At 41.5% G+C, this 19625-nt stretch overlaps 1 protein-coding gene across 1 annotated transcript in view; it reads right to left on the reverse strand.

Annotated features, from left to right (window-relative positions):
* SMG1 (SMG1 nonsense mediated mRNA decay associated PI3K related kinase) overlaps positions 1-18521 on the reverse strand; it is a 59383-nt gene extending 40862 nt beyond the window's left edge. The window contains exons 1-6 of the mRNA XM_082291931.1: positions 18233-18521; positions 9307-9470; positions 6197-6352; positions 3507-3643; positions 1196-1254; positions 280-493 (exon numbers count right to left, since the gene is read on the reverse strand). Of these exons, the coding sequence (XP_082148057.1) occupies positions 280-493; positions 1196-1254; positions 3507-3643; positions 6197-6352; positions 9307-9470; positions 18233-18321 (819 nt within the window). The 5' untranslated portion in view covers positions 18322-18521. The remainder of the gene's footprint in view (positions 1-279; positions 494-1195; positions 1255-3506; positions 3644-6196; positions 6353-9306; positions 9471-18232) is intronic.
* Positions 18522-19625: the final 1104 nt, after the last annotated feature.

The following is a 19625-nucleotide window of genomic DNA, read 5'->3' on the forward strand; positions in this document are numbered from 1 at the left end:
CAGTTCTCTTTTTGGTCTCAACAAGATTCTTCTTGGATCTGCTATAAATACTAGAAAGTTGCATCAAAACATGTATTAGCCTCCAAAGACTTGTCATTCTTTTCTAGTGTAACCACAATCAAAGAACCTCATTCAGTCAGAAAGTCATAATCCAGTTTTAATGGTATTTACTTATTATGTCAATATAGCATCACTTTTTGATCATTCCATTTTAAAAAGTTCATTCAAGCATTGCACTGAGAAAATCATTAATAATCCTGTTTTAACTTGTAGTCTTACCTGCATTAAAGATGAAAATGCTTTCTTTTCTCCTACAGTCTCCAGTGCTTTGTAGGTTGCACACAAATAAAGTAGTTTAACTTCATCTTTTGTGGATGAACTGAATTTGCTGAAAATCCATTTAAAGATCTTCTCAGCCTCGTAGCTCAGAGAAGCACAAAGAAGGCCAAGACAGCAAGCTCCTTCCTGTCTCAATTCTTGAAGCAATTTGCTACTGCAATTTTCGGAGAGAAAAAAAACCAACTTGGTATCTCAAGCCATGACAGCAGAACAGAAGCATGAACAAAATACTGCATTTTCTAAAGCAAAAGAAAATATATGCAGAAATGAAGCTGCTTCTCTCCTACTTAATGGCAGCAGTGGCGAAGCTAAAATAAAGTTCTAAGAAATATTATTTCTATGGAGTAAGTCAGCTTGAATAAAAGTACGGAACAAATGTGCTGCTCTACTTGCAACACACTATCCAATAGGAATGGTTCTTAATATGCAGCTGACTCTGGGTAATAACACTGACTTAAGCACCTAAAAGCCCAGACAAACCTGAGCATCCTCTACATACACTCCCAATTGGATGTAAATGAATCAGCATGTAAAAAACCTTCATTTTGGAAGCTACCACCACACAGCAGTGCACAGCTACACCAGCTGACTGAATGCACCACAGACAGACTCCACACCACCTACATCAAAGCCACACTGGTGCCTTCACATTCTCTCCAAGGGAACTGTACTCTGGACAGTCCAACAGTATTGTTGATATGCCTAAAAATCTTTATTGTCCCCTAATTTCATTCTGTTCCTGAAATGGGACACCCATGCAAAATTAGTAAATTAACTTCTTTCAACCTTTCCCCCCCTCTGTTTCAAACCTAATGCTGCCAATATTTTTCCCCTTTACAGCATTCTTCCTGCTTACCTTTCATTGAGTACATCATGAATGGCAGTCAGGATATTATCCAGTTGTTTAACTAGTACCTGTAATACATGATACATAAAAGGCACAAGCATAATAATTGCCCAATACTGTTTCCACAATAGGTCCTGTTTACACCCACAATAAACACAACACTGCCAGTTCCCCTTGCCTTTCCATGGCCACTGAAGACTAGCATGAACTATATTAAGCAATACTGCAATATTATCCTAGATGTTATATTTGATATTTATTTACAGTTTATTTATATTTTATTTATTTACAGCCATGAAAATACTGGCAGCCTGCTATCAAGGTCTGTTCTAAGTTTAGCTCTTGCTGATAACATTACATCAGGATGGAAGACTCATCATACAGTTCATGAGTAGCATCTACTGAAGGCCAAATCTTAATACTAAAAAATTAATTGTATCACCAGAAAATTTAATGGAACACATAATCTGAAGAATTAAAGCTTCTACCTAGGCAAGCCTGCATTTCTCAGTGAAATGGAATACAATTTTGGGGATGAAGCATTACTGATGAAGCAGTGCTTCTCAGTAAACATAACCAGAAAGACTTGTTTTCCTAATATGCACCAACCCCCACCACGTTAGTGAGTTGTTTGAAAAATCATACATTAGCTGCAACTGTATAATACATTAACAGGAAGTTTTCTTGACAAGTTAATAAAAAGGTTTGTTCTCTTTTCTTCAGAAAGACATTCATCTTTACAGTGGATGGTACTCAGTTTTTGTTGTAAGTTTTGAGCAATGTGATGCTTTTGAGGGTGAGGGGACAGAGATCCACAGGCTTGACCCCTCAGAACTCAGAAGGGCATTTTAAAAATGTGTCTGGTATCGGTGAAAGAGGCTAAAAAGGAAAAGGCATCTATATATTTTACAAGCTAAAGCAGGACACCACTAGATGACAAATGACTACTAACTTCTACTACTTTACTTTGAACTCGTATTTCAACCCTGAAGTTGAAAAGAACTCAGTTAAACTACACTTAGTAGTGTCAACAACTGCAGGAACTACTGCTAGGTAAAACACTGTCCACTATAAAGTTTTGGCCTTGGTATCACTTGACATCTGATCTTATTCTCATTAGTGAGCTCAGAGAAGCTTAACCAAAAGTTTCTCAGTGACAGACTTAATATTCTGACCACTCACAAAGCTTGTCACCACTGAGTTAGACATTAGAATGGAAATTTCAGTATGTTCTGAGATGCCAATAAACTTAAATAAAATGCAGTTACAAAATAAAATTTAAAAATGGGGAAAACCTCATGGAGAATAATGGAAGTAACTGAAAAAAATAACCACAGCATAACTGTGGGAAGCATTTACTTCCTAAACCCTCACAGTAACAAGAGGAAAGCTGAAGAATTAAGTAGGCTTGCACAGGGGCTGCTTACACCTGGGTGCACAGACTGGAATACCCCCCATATTCAAGTCTCATGTCCTTTGCAAAACAGCACAATTATCCCTGGTTAATTAAAATACAATGAGAAAATGGACCAATTTTTTATAAATAAGGACTGACACCGATTCCAAAGCTAAAGTATCAGAGCACTGCTTGCAAATGAGTGGCAGGATATTAAACCATCACTTCCTGCTTTTTAGTACTTGGAGAACTCTGAAGCTCTCCAAAACAGTGGGGGAGATGTGTCAGAGAAAATGCTCTACAATATTTCATTTCAAAATATGTAATATTAAAAACGCATACCCACAGTGGGATACTTCCCATCCCCAAATCCTTAAAAAACACTTGAGGACATTAGAGACTTCAACAAATCATCAAAAATCCTAAAGATGTCATGAAAACAAAGTCTTACTTAGTTCCCTTCCCATGAAAGGAAATCCACATACAGAGATGTTTAGTTAGAAAGCTGAGTAGCTCTAAGGTGAGCTGTTCACAAGACTAAATACCTGCATATTTTTAATTTAAAATACAGAAACAGTTCCTGAACAAGACAACACCACTTTACTTCCTTTTCCCTCTGTTTCCTTGCTGAGGGATCCAAAGGCTATTCCTAAGACCAGTCAAAGAAAGCCACACACATGCCATGTTAATTCCTACAGTTCAGGCATTCCGTAGCTTGGTCTAAGGCAATACACCATAATAAAATATTTCCTGAAGTACAGAAACAAGACAGACAACCCAGGAATACACTCTCCTTTCTTGTGGAATGAAATTCCTCGAACACAAGATAATCCTTGCAGACATATCCCAACACTCAGATTTGAAAAAGACAGTTTTATAAAACAAGAAATACCCCAATGCTATGGAAAAGGAAGAATTACTGACCAGTTTGTTTTCTGGTTGTTGAATGAATTCTTTCAGTTGCTTTACAGTAGCCAGTCTTCGGTCTCTGTCGTCTTCCCGAGTAATCCTCCGAAGAAGATTTGACAGTCGAGACTCGTCAGAATAAGACAACGGTCGCTCTGAAAAATGTAATTATTTTTTTCCTACAGCATTGATCAACAGTACCTGTATTGTCCAATATGTGTACGTGTGAAATCAGTAAGTCATAACAGTAACTTGAGAAAAAAAATAAAGATAAATCCTGATTGGTTTTAAACTTTCATTAAAAGAAAGTTTTATGCAAAAATCTAATTTAGCTACCAAAATATTTCATTTCTTCCCATGGACAGCCCAGTTCCTATGTAGAACTCATTCAGAACTAAGCAGAACTGTTCTACCTCTACACAAAACCCTGGACTTAGTTCTCTTCCACATAAATGGAACTAAAAAAAAGGGTGTGAGGTAAGGTTAAATCAGACTTCTGATTGAATAAACAAAAATAATTCAACAAATAATATTTCAAGAAAACCTTGTGGAAAAAACAAGCTGCTTCCTGAAGCAAAGAGCCAGATTTAAGTTCAAGCAACTACAAAGAAACAAGATTTTCTCTCTGATAGGTAGTAGGGCTGTACTTTGAAAAGGAAAGTAGATCTGCTCTTCCTTTATTGAGGAACATAAGCCCCCAGCGTGAAGATGGACTTGGCTGTTCACTTAAGCAGACCATAATGGGGGAGAATCAACATCTTCCTAAGAAAACACCTCATTAAACTTGGCCAACAGCACTCGGTACCAGAGAAGGTCACAATGCAGTTTACCTGATTTAGGGACCAGTTACCTACTCATTCATACAAATAATTAATTTCCCTCATTTCGAAAAAGGAAACAAAATTTCTTTCAATAAATTTAACATTAGATGCTTCATGGTGGTTCAAATTAGAGGATTCACGGAACATGATGAGGTTTTCTTAGTCAACATGACTTTAATGAGAAAATCTGAGACAGCTACAGACAGCTTTTTGCTCTGCTCAACATCAGTCATCTGATGTGACTAAAGCAGCTTTGTCTTTATTCAGTTAATAGCTAATCTGCACTGGCATTACTCCCCAAGAGTGTCAGCTAGTTGTCAAGTCACAATCACAACCTTAAAAAAAAAAAACAGAACCGAAAAACACTAACCAAGAACACGACTGAAGCTACACTAACCAAAGCACTAGTTAACAAATATCTGTGACATCCACTTTGTGAAAATTCAGCAAGGTCTCAGCCACGTGCTAACGCACTCACAGAAGACAATCTTTGAAATTGTTTAATGAATATACTAACAAACAAAATCAAAGAATTTAGAACCAAAATCTTGTTGCAACACAATCCCACTGTATTTTAAAGAAGATATGAAAAACCAAAATGACTTGCTGAAACCTACAACAATCAAAGACAGCCAAGTTCAAAAGGAGAAACCCTTGAAATCTGGTATCTCAAGGAGAGAGAACATACAAGCCATAGGCAGTAACTTCAGTCATCCAAAATTATATATCCCAACCTTTTAAGGATTAAAGAGATGCTCACATACCCAGGAGAACAGTCTGAATTTACTGTCATTTAGTACTGGCAGAAAGTTTTTTTTATTTAAAGAGTTTTCTATTTCCTCTACACAGACATAAAAAGACACTAAAAGGACTACATAGTTTTTATATCAAGACACCAGAATGGGGTTATAAAGTCTGTGTTTAATCCATTCCTAAAACCACATTTTCAAAACAGTCATGTCACCACTTACACCTCAATTCTTCCACCGGCAAAGCACACTGAACACTCTCAAGTCTCCTTCGAAATATTAATCCTTGAGAAGAAACAGCATGTCCTCATGTTTATAATGTGCCTGCCATAAAGCAGGCAGTTTTTACCAGTGGCTCAACTACTACTTATCCTAAGTGATGCAATAAGTGACAGTGCTTAGTCATGAAGTTTCTATTTTCATTCAAAAATGCTTGGAATTACTCTTTTTTGTTTTTTTTAAACTATGACTCAACCTGAACTAGTGGGAAGAGTGAAGCCTTCTTCCTCAAAAACACAAGTCCAGCATTCCTGCACCCTCTTGAAGTTCCAAATTTGTTCTTGCTTCATCTCCCAAGACCTCACCCAAATTCTTAGGATGCTTCCAGTTCCTCCCTGGCCTCTACCTCTCAGCTGAGCAAGAGGGAGCACGAGTAGTGGCAGGCTCAGGAGGACAGCAGTGACTGAGTAATCAGCTGGCAGGATGTGACACTGCCTGACCTGCAGCCCAGGGAGAACAGGTAACGGCTGAGCTGCTCTTCCCACACTGGGGCTCGTTAATGAACAACTTTTTACTCAGGCATCAATTTGCAACAAATCTAAAGCAAATTCTCTTTCTTAGAGATGTCTTTGTCAAATCTGGCTAACCTAAGTAAGGGTTCAAAATCCATTTAAAGGAAATTGAAAAGACTGACAGCCTAAGCCAGATAGTTGAGAGATCTGCCAAACTATGGAGGAAGCCTCAACACAAGGAACAGTAAAATAAGGTGACAGTTTCCATCAACACCGTCTAATTACATATCACAGAAAATAAAATCCATATAGATTGCCTAATCATAGTGAACTTCTTTTCATATTCTGAACACAAGAAAGGTTGCCAAAAGAGATACCCTCTTCCTGAAAATGGGCAGTGTCCTTACCCTGTGATTTCCTCATGTCTTTTGTGGCTAAAGCACGATTCCCATGCGGAACACTGGTAAAATCAGGATTGGTCACATTGTTAACTCTCAGCTCTTGCCCCAACGACTTCCGACCATAAGTATTTTCCCCAGATCCTCCATTGACACTGTAGCCACCTGTGGACAAACCAACGTGACATTAAAACAGGCTCTCAGACCATACATTCAGCAGGGTGGTGAGCTGTGAGTTATTCCATTCATATGCAAATTAGCAGCCCTATACTCTACCAGCTCCTTTAGCTTCCTGTTTCACTTCCACATGCATCAATGTTTTGTTACACCCTGTAAGTTTCCAGGTCACAGATTTAGAATTTCATCCATCTTACTTTTGAAGGACATGAAGAAAACACTACTGCCATGAAGTTTAATGTCAATTTTGTTGCATTTAATGTTTTCTTATTATTACTTTGACATGAAAGGCTTTGCAAAATACAAGGTCAAACTGCTAGTACACGTGGCTAGATACATTCACTTACTTGCTCCTTTATGCACATGAAATCTCCATTCTGTTTTTGCTATAAATCCACCACAGACTGAGTAAAATGGCAAAAAAGAAAAAGGGAAAATTTTTGAAAAAATAAATATCCGTTATGCACAGATTGAACAGCCCTCCCTAAATATACAAAGGTCAATATTTCCATGCACTAATACTGGTATCATCCTTAATTAAACTCAATCCTACATTCTTCCACTTGAGATACATCTTTGGTAACAATATAAAATGAAAATAAAACCATCATTTTGAGTAATTAAATTGATCTTACTCCTAGATGCACAAGAACAAGCATACTCAAATTCTGAGACTAGAAATTTTTCCAGTCTGACACACCACTTTGAGAGGCAGGTTGTTCCCCTCAATACTGTAGAGAAGTGAAACTGTCCCCTGAGCCTGCCCAATACTTCACTCAATGTATTAGAGCTCACTTCCAAGGCAGATTTCTGAAGTGCCTTCCCTAACCAAGACAGGGAAGAATCAACTAATAAAATTAAACCCAGAACAACAAAAAATATGCAAGATTTCTTTCAGAAAAGATACTTCCACAACTCCACCTGCTGCAATGTATAACAAAGTCTGGGGAAAAGGAGAGGTGGCTCCCCATAAGAGGCTGCCTACTGAGACTAAAGGATTGATAAAAAATTAAGTTCAAACCTTGAGGTGAACCTGGACCTTAGTAGATGTGAGGAATGTTTCTTTAAGGTGAAACTTTTGATCAAAAGCAGATGTGAACTACTGGTATACATCTGTGCATTTCTATACAGATGGGGCTACCCCACCATTGCAGAAAACTCTGTGCAAAGTCTCACTTGTAATTAGTTAACAACAATTACAGTAAATATAGTTTGTGTCCATTTAGATTTACAACATTATTTTTTACAGCTCAGTTTTTAAACAAACTAGCAGGCATGCCACCTTGACATTACTTTGTCAGAACAAACCAACATTATCCTATGAAGGAAGCAACTTCTAATAGCAATTAGTGCATTTGAACCTGAACATAAGAGTCACATCCTTGGAGGTTTTCAAACCTGAAAAACTTCCAGAAATTATCAATTTGGAAGTAATTTTTATTATCAGCACCAGAAACTGGGGGGAGGTGAGTAGGGGGTGTATGGGAGCCAGGACAGAAAACCTCAAATGAAAATTCCCTGCTGGCAGACTCCAACAGATGAATTGAAAAATCTTAGTAAACAAAGAAACTATTCTGCATCCGTAAGCTTACAAATTTCTCCAGTAATAAAAATGAACTAGAGATACCTGGAACTTGGTTTTATAGTCAGAATATACTAATCACCTCTTTTCAAGTCACACCTGAACAAAGTAGCACCAAGTGCTGAGCTAGCAGAGACATGCCCTGCAAGATACAGTACTGGAGGGAGAGCCAGGTACATTTTTCTTCTCAAATGGAAGCGACTTCACAAACTACCTTTCTGAATTTGTCCAAAACTTACTATTTCACTAGGCTGCCAGTATATTAAATACTAGCATGCTTCAAGTTTTAAGAACAACCTACTGTGCCAGTCTGTGTTAAACACAGTACACATTCCATGTTGGCATACAAATACACTCAACTTCCTAAGCAGTTTCTCTACTGAAGTTAAACAAATCTTAAGGTTCTCAGACTATGCAGATAAACACGCTTCATGCTTCTGCCACCTACTAACACTACCTTCTACTTATAAGAAAATTAATTTGCACGCAGCTGTAACTTCCCCCAAGATACAGCAATTATTTACAGTCAGTTACAGGGCAGAGAAGTAGGGGGAGTTCAAATACTTTTTAGGTTCCTGAACAAAAACTCCCACACTACTATTCCTGTGTGATTTTTTTTTGAGTCTGGCCTGCCTGAAGATTTACAGAGTCTAAAAAGTGACTCCGCAAGTAAGAAATCCTTGTGTTTGACATCTGTATTTGGCAATTAAAGAAAGAAAGAAGTCAGAATATAGATTTCTTTGTCAAATACAAAAAAGACATGATTCTGAATGTTTAGCTATTTTCTAGAGATAGTATTTCCATCCTAAAAATTAAAAAAAACCAAAACCAGTAAAAATGTATGAAACACACATCACATGATTTATATGAAGTAAGACTGAGGTACATGAAAGTAGAAACTGTCATTAATGATACAAATATGGATCTGATTACTAAACAAAGATTCCAGTTTGGTGCAGTAAAGCTACAATAGGCAATAGATCAGCATAGTAGCCTGTTTCATCCAATACCAGAAGTACTGGAGACTATTCTGGAAGAAACTGCAGCCTGAAGACCAGACACATCCAGAATGTCGTTCTTCAGAAAAGCGTGCTTATTCTGTTAACCCACCAAGTCTTCTCTTGCATTCTTCTCCTAATGCAACTGCATATTTTTCTCAGTATTCACATCAACCACAACATTTCTCTGCGCCCTGACAAATCTCCCAAAACAGTGATACTGTGGCAATGAGACAGTTCGCTGCCTTGTTTTGGGGGAAAGAAGAGAAAAACCACAACAAAAATTTCTCCACCATTTGCAGTTTACTGCCTTTCCCTGAATGTCCCCTCACAATTCATACATGAAACAGCAATCTGTGTACCTTTTTCTTCATTCTGTATGTCAGTGTGGACTCTGATATCATCGTGTCTTTGCCGAGACACCACAGCTGAATTTGAGGGTTGTAATCCATAGGAGGCAGAACTGCCCCGATCTCTGGATGAAGAGTATTTTAAATTGTCCTGGTCAGCTGATGCACTGTCAGTTCTACAAAGAGAAAAATATTTTTTTTTATGTAGGGATATAACAGGAGTGGGATTCACATTCACTTACAAATACAACATATTTAAATGACAATCCCAAATGTATTTCCCTGTGTCAAAAAAGTTGTATGTCTAACCTGCTGCTTAAAAAGTGACCTTAAATTCACACTGGGATTGGAACTGACTAATTACCAGAGCAACGTGCAAAGGAAACGCATTCTGATATGCCAGCACCTTTTCTTAGGATGCTCTCAAGCCTCTTTTCAGTTGGATGTCTATACCAGGAAAAAATTATTTCCCAGGGTAACAAATAAAATACAACTAGGTCTAGGTATGCACCACAGCTGTATGATACAGTGCCTGCCATTTGTGAAAGTCATCACTAATCCACATTTACATAATATGCCACAGGTCTTACTGAGCAACATAAACCCTCTTAGATGGAAGCATGTAACTGATCATCAGCACAAAAATCACATATTACGTTTTTACAAAATAAAAACTGCAAAGCAAGGAAACAGGTTTGACCATGAAAAAACTGAAGGTAAATTAAGAGCTGTGATCCTTTAGAATAAATGTCTGCATATAAAACACAAGTTAAAAAAAAAAAAAATCTGCATTAGGTTTAAACCACTCTCATATCAGAAAACTGATATAGCCCAGAATAAAATCTTAAGGAAAAAGATTAAAAGTATGAAACCAGCTCTTCTCCCTGGACATACTAAGTGGTACAATTTTTTAAAACACAGGACTTCAGAATGTAAACTCAACCAATCACTTTAAATGCATTCTTACAAGCAATGATGGGGGGTTGATATTAAAACAAAGCAATACCCAAATATCCAAAAATATCCAAAGGGAGAATCAGCAGAATTTTGCTCAAGTGTATTTGGAATTAGACTATTCACATTATTTACAGCAAGCTTTCCCTAAGCAAACTCTAAAGATCAACTATTTTTACTTAAAGCTTTGGGTAGCTCATTTGATTCTTTAACAAAAAAGCAGGACAGATCATTCCTGTAAATTAACTACAATTTGTGTAAGGATAAACACCACATGTTCTTGAGAAAAAGTCTTTCATTCTTCCTTTTCAAGAGAACACTGCGATTAGAAATGGTAGACAAATTCAGGGAAAAGGGAGTCAGATACATCTCAAGGCCAAAAGGGAAAAACACAGGTAAACTTTTTGATAAGCAGTTGTTACTTAAGCAGTTCTAAAGGCTTGCTACTGTCCAACACAGCTTGGCCTCAGTACAACTGGAAGAGGAATACCATGAGCACTGATACTTGCAAAACCAACTGGAATTAAAAGACATGCATTTTGTTCTCCTGAGAATGTTAAAAAGACATTATATTATCAATTTGGAACAAGAAGAAAATTGTACTTTTGCCCTGTTCTCACAGTGCAAGTTGATATCAGATTTGCTTGGCAGGTATTATTCCCTTTTGCACTGTAAGCAAGTTCATTTTTAGACATACACAGTAAGACACTTTTCCTCATTCAGTACTCACTGTGCCACCACATCTACTGCTTTGTTGGGCACTTGCCTGGACTATTTATAAAATAGGCTATGCTACTCTAGAGGCAAAGCCTTAGTAAAAGTCTTATTAATGACAGTTAACTAGGATTGTAAAAGTCTTTATACAATTGGGCCATCATCATTCACCTAAGCTATGCTGAACAAGAAGTTCTGCACTGTATCTTCACACAATATGAAATTTAAATGTGCCCAAACCATGTGCAAATTTCCAGACAGATACAGAGACCCCAGATCTTCTCTCTGCCCTAAAACCTCCCAGTTCACTTTGAGCAGTTACTTTAGCCTTTCAATGAAACAGGCTGACAAATTTTCAGTTGGCAAATTTAAGTACTGATGGCTTCTTACGTTTACCTTCCCAAAGGGCATTGCTTTTTTTATGGCAATGCACTGTAAACTGAATCATTTCCAACTGTCAACCATTAAGGCTGAAATTCCTACGTCTGAAGAAAAGCTGATTAAATGTACAATTTTTAACACTGCTCTGCACATCCCAATCAACTGAAGGGCTACACTTTATCGCCAAATAAAAGGTGAGTCCAATTTTAGTAAAAAATACGTAATTGTTCTCCTGTATATCAATTTAGGAGACAATGATGTCCACTGAAAACATTGTTCCCGCTATAATAAACATGTAGCTTAGATAGGATAGAAACTCCTGGCTATCTTTATGAGGCAGAGAAAAAAAACATCCCAGAAAGATGCTGATATTCTGTGACCCAACTGACTGCTATGATCCTTATTGCTTGGAAAGAGCATTTCAAACAGGAAGGAGCTTGCAAGGAGATTCACAGCAGAGGAAGAGCCCAGGACCTGATGGACCTGTGCATTCCCAGCTGCCCAGTGACACACAGCACCTCTCAGGTGAGAAGGGAACTCCAGAGCTGTATTGTAGGCTCCTGCAACACTGCCCTGGGAACTTGTGGCATGGGCTCCTCAAGCTCCTCCTGAGGCTGTGACCCCAGTACCTGTCACCTGCCCCTGTGCTCCCTGACCCAGGAACCCAGACACCAGGGTGACACAGGGCACTGCTGTGCACACTGCATGCACAGGCAGAGACAATGAATTTCCAAATCCATTTCTGAAAGATGCCATTTTTCATGTCGGGAATGCGGTTATGATTTTGAAAGACAGCCCCTCAGGTCTCAAAGGCAGGCACTCCGTGTTCAGATACTTGCCAAAGTAGTTACTTTTCCCACCTCACTCCAGCCATTCCACCAGGCAATGGGCAGAACAGTACTGCTGGCTACCTCAGCTCACGCCTGCATTTCAGGAGGGCACTGTTCCTGCTCACATATGGGTATTTCCACTTAAATTGCACTGCACCAAGCAGATGCAAGTTACACAACAGACCTCAGCATTATCCTATGTAACAACAAATCTAAGTTACATACACTGACATTGCCACAGACCTAACAAACATCATATATTAATAGAGTCTCAGTGTACACTGTTAGCAACAGATAAGCAAAAATAAAAATACAAATGTTATATTAAACAAAGTTGAAATGGAAAATCGCAAGGATGAACATGACTGTGATTACCTTATACTGTAGCTTCCAAAGCTTATCTGGCACTTCATGAGAGACTATACTGTTTTACTTCCACCTGAAAAGTTCACTGATGGAGACTAAGCAAAGTACTTCAAGAGCTCACGTGAGTGTTTTCATCTGTGTCTGGTTCTGGTGGAAGATCACCCATCACCACCAGCTGGCTGCAGACACTATTTTAGCAATATCATTTAAACAGAAGAGACTGCATTCAGTTTTCTGCAGGGTGATTTTAAACCTGCCTTTGTCCATCAGAAAAAGAAAATAGTTCACCCACCTAAATAAGTAGAAATGGCCACTAGTGTGCCCTCCCTCTGCAAAAAAGCTGCTTATTTTTTTTCCATTGGCACAGAAAAGGAAACTTAAGACTTTTCAAAAATAAGTCTATTATCTCGTTCCATCAAAAGTAGCAGTATGATTTGACTTGCCAATTTGTCTCACTGAAGAGAGCATGGCTGAGAGCAACTAGTTGAAAAAAGAAAATCTTCACCAAGGAAAAAAAGGAAAACAGATCAATCAAAAATATATTGTTCCTACAGTTATACAGAAACCTTAAGAATTTTTATCCAAGAAACTTGCTACAATCTGGTATACACTGTTATGTGTAGCTTTTTCAGAACAACCCTGACATATGGACATTATTTGGAGACAAAAATGACTTAATTGTTCTATTTGATTTTATTTCCAAGTAGGGGACCTACGTGAAAGATTTCGTCTGAGACAACTCTACTGTGTGAACTCTATTATTGTTCAAGTCAGTTGATTTTACTTGCTTATTTGCTCTATTTGACAAGTTTATTTGCTGTAATGCAGATAAATACTTCATTACTTAAATTCTTTATCAGTAAAATATTTAAAACTTAGAAGAGTCACTGTATCCACTCAACAGCTTCCCACAAAGTTTCTGACTGCTCTGCCACTGGCATGCAGAGCCTCCTTTTGCCATGGACTTTTCATCACTTTGGTCCACCCTGCCAAGCCAGAGCCTGGCTGAGCCCACCCCAAAGCCTACTTCTGCTTCTACTCCTGTGTTGAGAGGATACAACTGGCCATATTTTCTACTCATGAAATAACTAATTAACCATTTTCCTACTGCAATTCTGCAATTTCCACTGCTGGACATCAACCTGCCATCACAGTCGCATTTCAAATCACCTCTTGATTCTGCATCACTCCCTTCTTAGACAGTAGCTCACCAACTTCATTCTGTTACACAATGGGCATCAGAGGAATGTCAGGGAAAGGTGCCCCATATACACATCCTCTTCCTTTTCCATAGGTATATTCCAATAGACATTTTGGGGTACAGGATATTATGCTAGTTAAATCCTTGGTCTGATTTAGTATGGCTGTTCTTGCATGGAAAACTATCTGCACTCCAAGTTTCTTCTCCTTCCCACTGACATACTTTCATCTTCTTTCATCTTTCTCACATCTCATTCTCCTGTCTTCACATTAAAAACAAAGGTTTTTACATTACAAATTTCAGCTCCTCCATTTTACCAAAAACCAGAAAACCTCTTTGATCTCACACCTTCCCAACTGTATCAGCATATTTAACACAGATGTGAAAGGAATTATGGCTGCAAGTCCAGAACTGAACCCATTCCTGTTCAGCATCTCCCACATGCTGAATCTCCATTGAATCTCTTCTCAAGGTTTCCATTGATGTTTTCACAATGGCACCTCACAACTGATCCTGCATCTCATTCTTCAAGCTGCCTTCAACATCACTACCTTTCTCTCTCCCTCCCTATCTCAGTCTTTGCTCTCTCCTCTCTCAACTACCCCTGAAGAGACCGAGTCTTACCCCCTTTCATTCTACATGACTCTACACCCATTCTTAGATAATCACAGCAACATCCTCAAACACCTCTGTGTTCCCAACTTTCTGATCCCTCACCTGTGCAAACTAAGGTTTCAGCCTATTTCTAACAAACGTTTTACAGGTACCTTGTTGTACATGCAAGCACAGAAGAAACAGAGTCTCTGGCTCAACTTTCCTCCTACACAGCAGCCACTACTATCACCTGTTTGTCACTCACTGCGTGGACCCAGAATTACGATCAGACAATTTCCACTGTGAGTGCTTGCTTTTTGTAAAAGACATGCCTCTGCCCTTCACAGCCACGTGAAAACACTGTTCTGAACAGCACTTTCCTGGGCCATTTGGTCTATGGGATTCTTTTCTCCCTGCCAATATCTCCGAACCTGTCTGTAATTAAAGACAGGATACTTGTCCTCAGTTACAAACTTCCAGCCAGTATGCTCTCCTGCTTAGGCTGCAAGCTACCCGGAAGGAGACCATATTTTACTGTCTTTTCTCATCAAGTCTAGACCCACGAGGACCAGGCAGTAACTTGGTTTGGCAAGCACCATGCTAACAGAAATTAGGAACTCGTAACACTGATTTACATTGTAGAAGCACACACACCATTTTCATGATTTCAGTTCTAAAACCTAATAGGACACTTCTGGAAATTTGCTCAGATGTGAAAGATCTTGTTTTACACTTTTTCACATCCTCCCCTGCTAACCTACATTTACGGTAGGAGAGACAGAGAGGCCCTGTTAATTAAAATCTTATCTTCCTTTTCACGCTTTCACCTAAGAATGTCATGGTGCACCCTGCACTTGCTAACCTGCTACCCTGCACTCACACTCCTGCATTTCCTCCCAAAGGGCAGTACTGCTTGTTTCAGTACACAATTAGCCCTTAGGACTCTAACAAATTAACTCTGCTCACACACAAGGCCTGCACACTGAAATGATTTTATTTTTTGCCCCAAAAGCTGCAACAGGGAAAATGCAGTGAGATCTGTTAAACAACAAGAAAAGAAAAGAAAGAAGCAAAGGTTTAGACAGATGCAAAGGTTAGGAGGGGGAACAAGATCTTATCAAGCCTTCTCAAAAAACCCTTCACTGTTCTCTGTCACACACATCCAACATCTATCTACAAAGTTTTTGTGTTGCTATTGAGTCTGGTACACAGCAGAGCACAAACTAATACGCCCCTATACATCAGGACAACTACTTCCTCTGTAACACACAGACAGCTCTATCTGTACATACATTGTTGGAAAACCAGTCCACGTGCACCTGATGTATGACTGCATTCACACACACACAAAAAATTTCTAATTTCAATTAAAAACTACTTTTCCCTAAAAAAAAAAAAAAAACAAAACAATCTGTGCTCCAACTTTCAGTTTCACACCGTTTTTACCACAGGCCCCAATGCTGATTAGCATTACTAAAAACTGAGAGGAATCTGGACCTACTAATGCAAATGAATCTAGTCATTTTTACACACACAAAAATGTGCATTTAAAAACACAATCCATCTGATGATACACCCATGTATGAGCAGTTCCTTTTTTTGCCTTTAGGAACTTGAAACAACTACAATTACTACAGCTTTCACTACTTTGGTCACGTCCTTCACCTCTTCCACGCCCTGCAAGACAGCATTTACCAGCAATATCACCTGAAGTAAATGAAACAAACAGTCAGCAGAAAAGGAAAGGAAAGAATACGTGGGTATGTTTGTGTTGTGGGGTTTGTCCAAGATCATATTTCAAATTATGAAAGAAACACAGACTGTCAGTTTTACATAACAGATCTTTCAACCATGCATGTGAATCACTTTTAAAAATTAGTTAACACCAAATCAACGAAGACTGATTTCATCTCTGCACTGTCCTTAAATTTGTTGTGTAGACTCAGGTTTCGCATCACCAATCTTTTTGAGATGTAAAAAAATTGAGTATTGCACATAGATGAAAATGTGCTGTGTTTGGGACTGTGTGAACACTTCTGATTCCTGGTATCCCCCCCCCCAGTCATTAAAAAAAGTAATATTTAAAGGAAAGGATAAAGTTAAATTCTGAAAAGTGACAGAATAGGTGTAGAGGTGTTGGCTATCTTTTAGCAGAAGCTCTTGATCACACAGTGTGATGGAAACAGAACAAGTCCCTGTGCATGCTGAGGCTCCGTTAGGCTGCCACACTTTCTCTGATGCTCTCAGAGCTTTGGTTCTTCTGGGGCTTTATGGATAATTATTTTAGCAGCCCAGATTACAGCAGCTGCACTTGAGAGCTAAGGAGGCACCAGACTACAGCACAGGGAACACATGTGGAGGTAACTTCTTAAACCAGCCTCATCACCAGGGAAAGCATTTCTGCAGCTACACTCTTACTGTCACCCCTAACACTACAGAGACTATTGCAGGCAATACTACATGGGATAAAATCAGCTTCCTAACCCTCATAAGATATATTTATACTGTACAGAACTAAGGAAAAATTCATATATTCAACCAGAATGCATTTATAGAAATCATTCACTGCAAAGACAAATCCAATTTCTTCCAGGTGAAAAGGTCAAGAGTTGAGGCCCAGAACTACAGACTGCAGGCCAGAAATCTGAAGCGAAGTAGTCAGTAAGGAGTAAGAGACCAGTCTTCTTAATGCTCTCCCAAAGAAATCTAGATGCTCTAAGAAAATGTCACCAATGAGGTTCATAAGCTCTTAAGTGAGGAAAAGATAGTAAATTGACCAAGTATTTCAACTGCAGAAGAAATTAGAATTTAAATAACCATGCCCCACACACCATTAAGAATTGAACAGCCTCTAGCACTGGCCCTAGAGGCTGTGTTGCTAGCTGTTCAAGCAAAAGGAAAACTTCTTTCACAGTAAATGCTGAAGAGACATTTGTGTTTCTTAGGATCTACCTTCACATCCACCCAATTTTTCTAGTCCAAACTGCATGAGACTAGAACCATCATCTGTCACATGCCACTCTGTTCTCTACTGGAAACTCTGTAAGTAGAATCCCATGTTGTGTTAAACTTCCAAAAACACTAAAAAAACCCTCAAATCCACATGTTTAAAAAAAATAAGAAACACCAAATTTACTCAGTATTTCTACATTACAATTTTGACTCTTAAAACAGCAAGGCTGAGCAGTAGAGCAAATACATTGGCACGACATACATTAGAAATAATTAAGCCCTGAAATACACTCTATATCTAACTAAAGAAGCAAACAGGCTTTGAATTTTACTTAAAAGTGCCAGGTGTAAACACACCTAAAGCCTTACAACACATTTTAAGTAGGCTGGGGCGAGAGCTTATACAGATCAACTATTCTCCCCAGATTAAAAAACAAAACAAAATAAACCCATGTAGTACGTTGCCAACCCTCAAAAAAAAAAGTAGCCAAAAGACTACGAGTACTCCTGCAGCCTCAGTGCTTTCCTGGCTGCGTTCCAGCCCAAAAACAGGCTGAAAATACGGGACCCGAGCCCACCCCCGCTCCCCCGCCACCGCAGCCCCCGGCCCACCCTACGGCCGCCAGGGAGGGACGCGCTGCCCGCAGCCACACACCGGCCACCGGCCGCACACGTTACAGGCCACGGAGCGGGGGCTCCGGGGGAGGACGGCGCGCTCCCACCCCGCCGAGCGCTGGCAGACCCGTCCCCGTCCCGCCTCCCGCCGCCGGCAGCCGCGGCCCCGTCCCGCCGCTGGGCCCGCCCGCCCTCCCGCGCTAGGCCCGGCCGCCAGGAAGTGGCTCCGCCGCCGCCCCGCTCCCCCAGGCCCGGCGGTGGGGCCCGGCCGAGCCGCCCAGCCCCGCTCTCGCAGCCCCGACCCCGCGCCCCCGGCCCCAGCCCTGCCCACCTGGGTTGCCAGTCATTCCAGCCCCGCGGGTGGTAGTGCTGCCTGCTGCCGGTGCCGCTCAGCCGAGACCCCGGGGCTCTGCGGCTCATTACCTTGCCCGAGACGGCATGGCCGGCCGGGCAGCGGCGCGGGACAGGGCGGAGGAGCAGCGGAGGAGCAGGAGGACGCGGGGGAAGAGGCGCGGGCGGCGGCTCCTCACTCGCGCTCCGCAGGCGGTGCTGCTGTCTCACAGCGCAGGGAGGGGACGCGGCGGCCGCGGCTGCTCCGGCTGCTGCCCGGGCGCGCAGCACGCCGGGATGGCGGACATGAGCCGCCCGCCCCTCCGCGGGGCACGCCGGGAGGGCGGGCACGGGGCGCGGGGGCGGCAGCTCCGCCCTCGGGGCCGCCGGACGGGATCCCTGCCCGGGGGTCCCCGCTGCTCCGCACTCACGCCTGCCCCGGGAGCGGGTGGCTGGCGCCGGCACTGCCCTGGGCGGTGAGAGGGGTCTCAGGCCCTGCGGTGCGTCGGTGACAGCCTCTCAGCTGCGAGGGAGGGCAGCCGGGGCATCCCAACGCCGCCAGCGTGAAGGGATCACGGAATCACTGAGGTTGGAAAAGACCTCTGAGATCATCGAGTCCAACCTCTGTGCGAACATCACCACGTCAACTGTACCATGGCACCGAGTGCCACGTCCAGTCTGTCCTTAAACATCTCCGGGGACGGTGACTCCACCACCTCCCTGAGCTGCCCATTTCAATGGCTAATCCTTCCTGTGAACGTCTACCCAACACCCAACCTAAACACTCCCTGGGCAGAGCTTAAGACTGTGTCGCCCCATCCTGAGGATAAGGGTGTCTCGGGCCCCGAGGGCACCCCGAGGAGCCCCGGCGTGCCCGGGACGTGGCGGGAGGCGGCGGCTCCCAGTCCCCAGCGGTGAGGGGAGCAGAGGATCCCAGACCCCGCGGCCTGAGGGGAGCCTGAGGCCCTTGAGCCCCGGGAGGAGCCGGGGCTGACAGGACCTGAGCGGGGCTGGAGGGGGGAGCTCTGCCCTGCTGCCAGGTCCCTCTGCACGGGTCTGTGCTGCCCCACGCCTCGCTGGAGCTTGCAGGGAGCTGTGTTCCTCCGAATGGATCAGACCCCATCCCCACGCTTCTCCCCACTAGGACACGTCGCCCGTGTATGAGCGACGGGGGGTCTGATGTTCAGCAGCCATCAGCAGAAAGCTGACCAGGCTCACATTAAACACTAACTGAACCCCTAAGGCTTCTCTGTCTTCTTCACAGGAAGCTTCTAAAATGCATTTCAAAAACAAAATAGTGTCTTTCTAAGCCTGGATACGTTTCCATGTAAAGCTGTCTCTGCAGCTGCTGGAAGGGCATTTGGTGCCCAGTGTGGGTAAAGCCTGTCTGTTAC

This window comes from Coloeus monedula (assembly GCF_965178545.1).
Source record: "Coloeus monedula genome assembly, chromosome: 16".
Classification (NCBI taxonomy): Eukaryota; Metazoa; Chordata; class Aves; order Passeriformes; family Corvidae; genus Coloeus; species Coloeus monedula.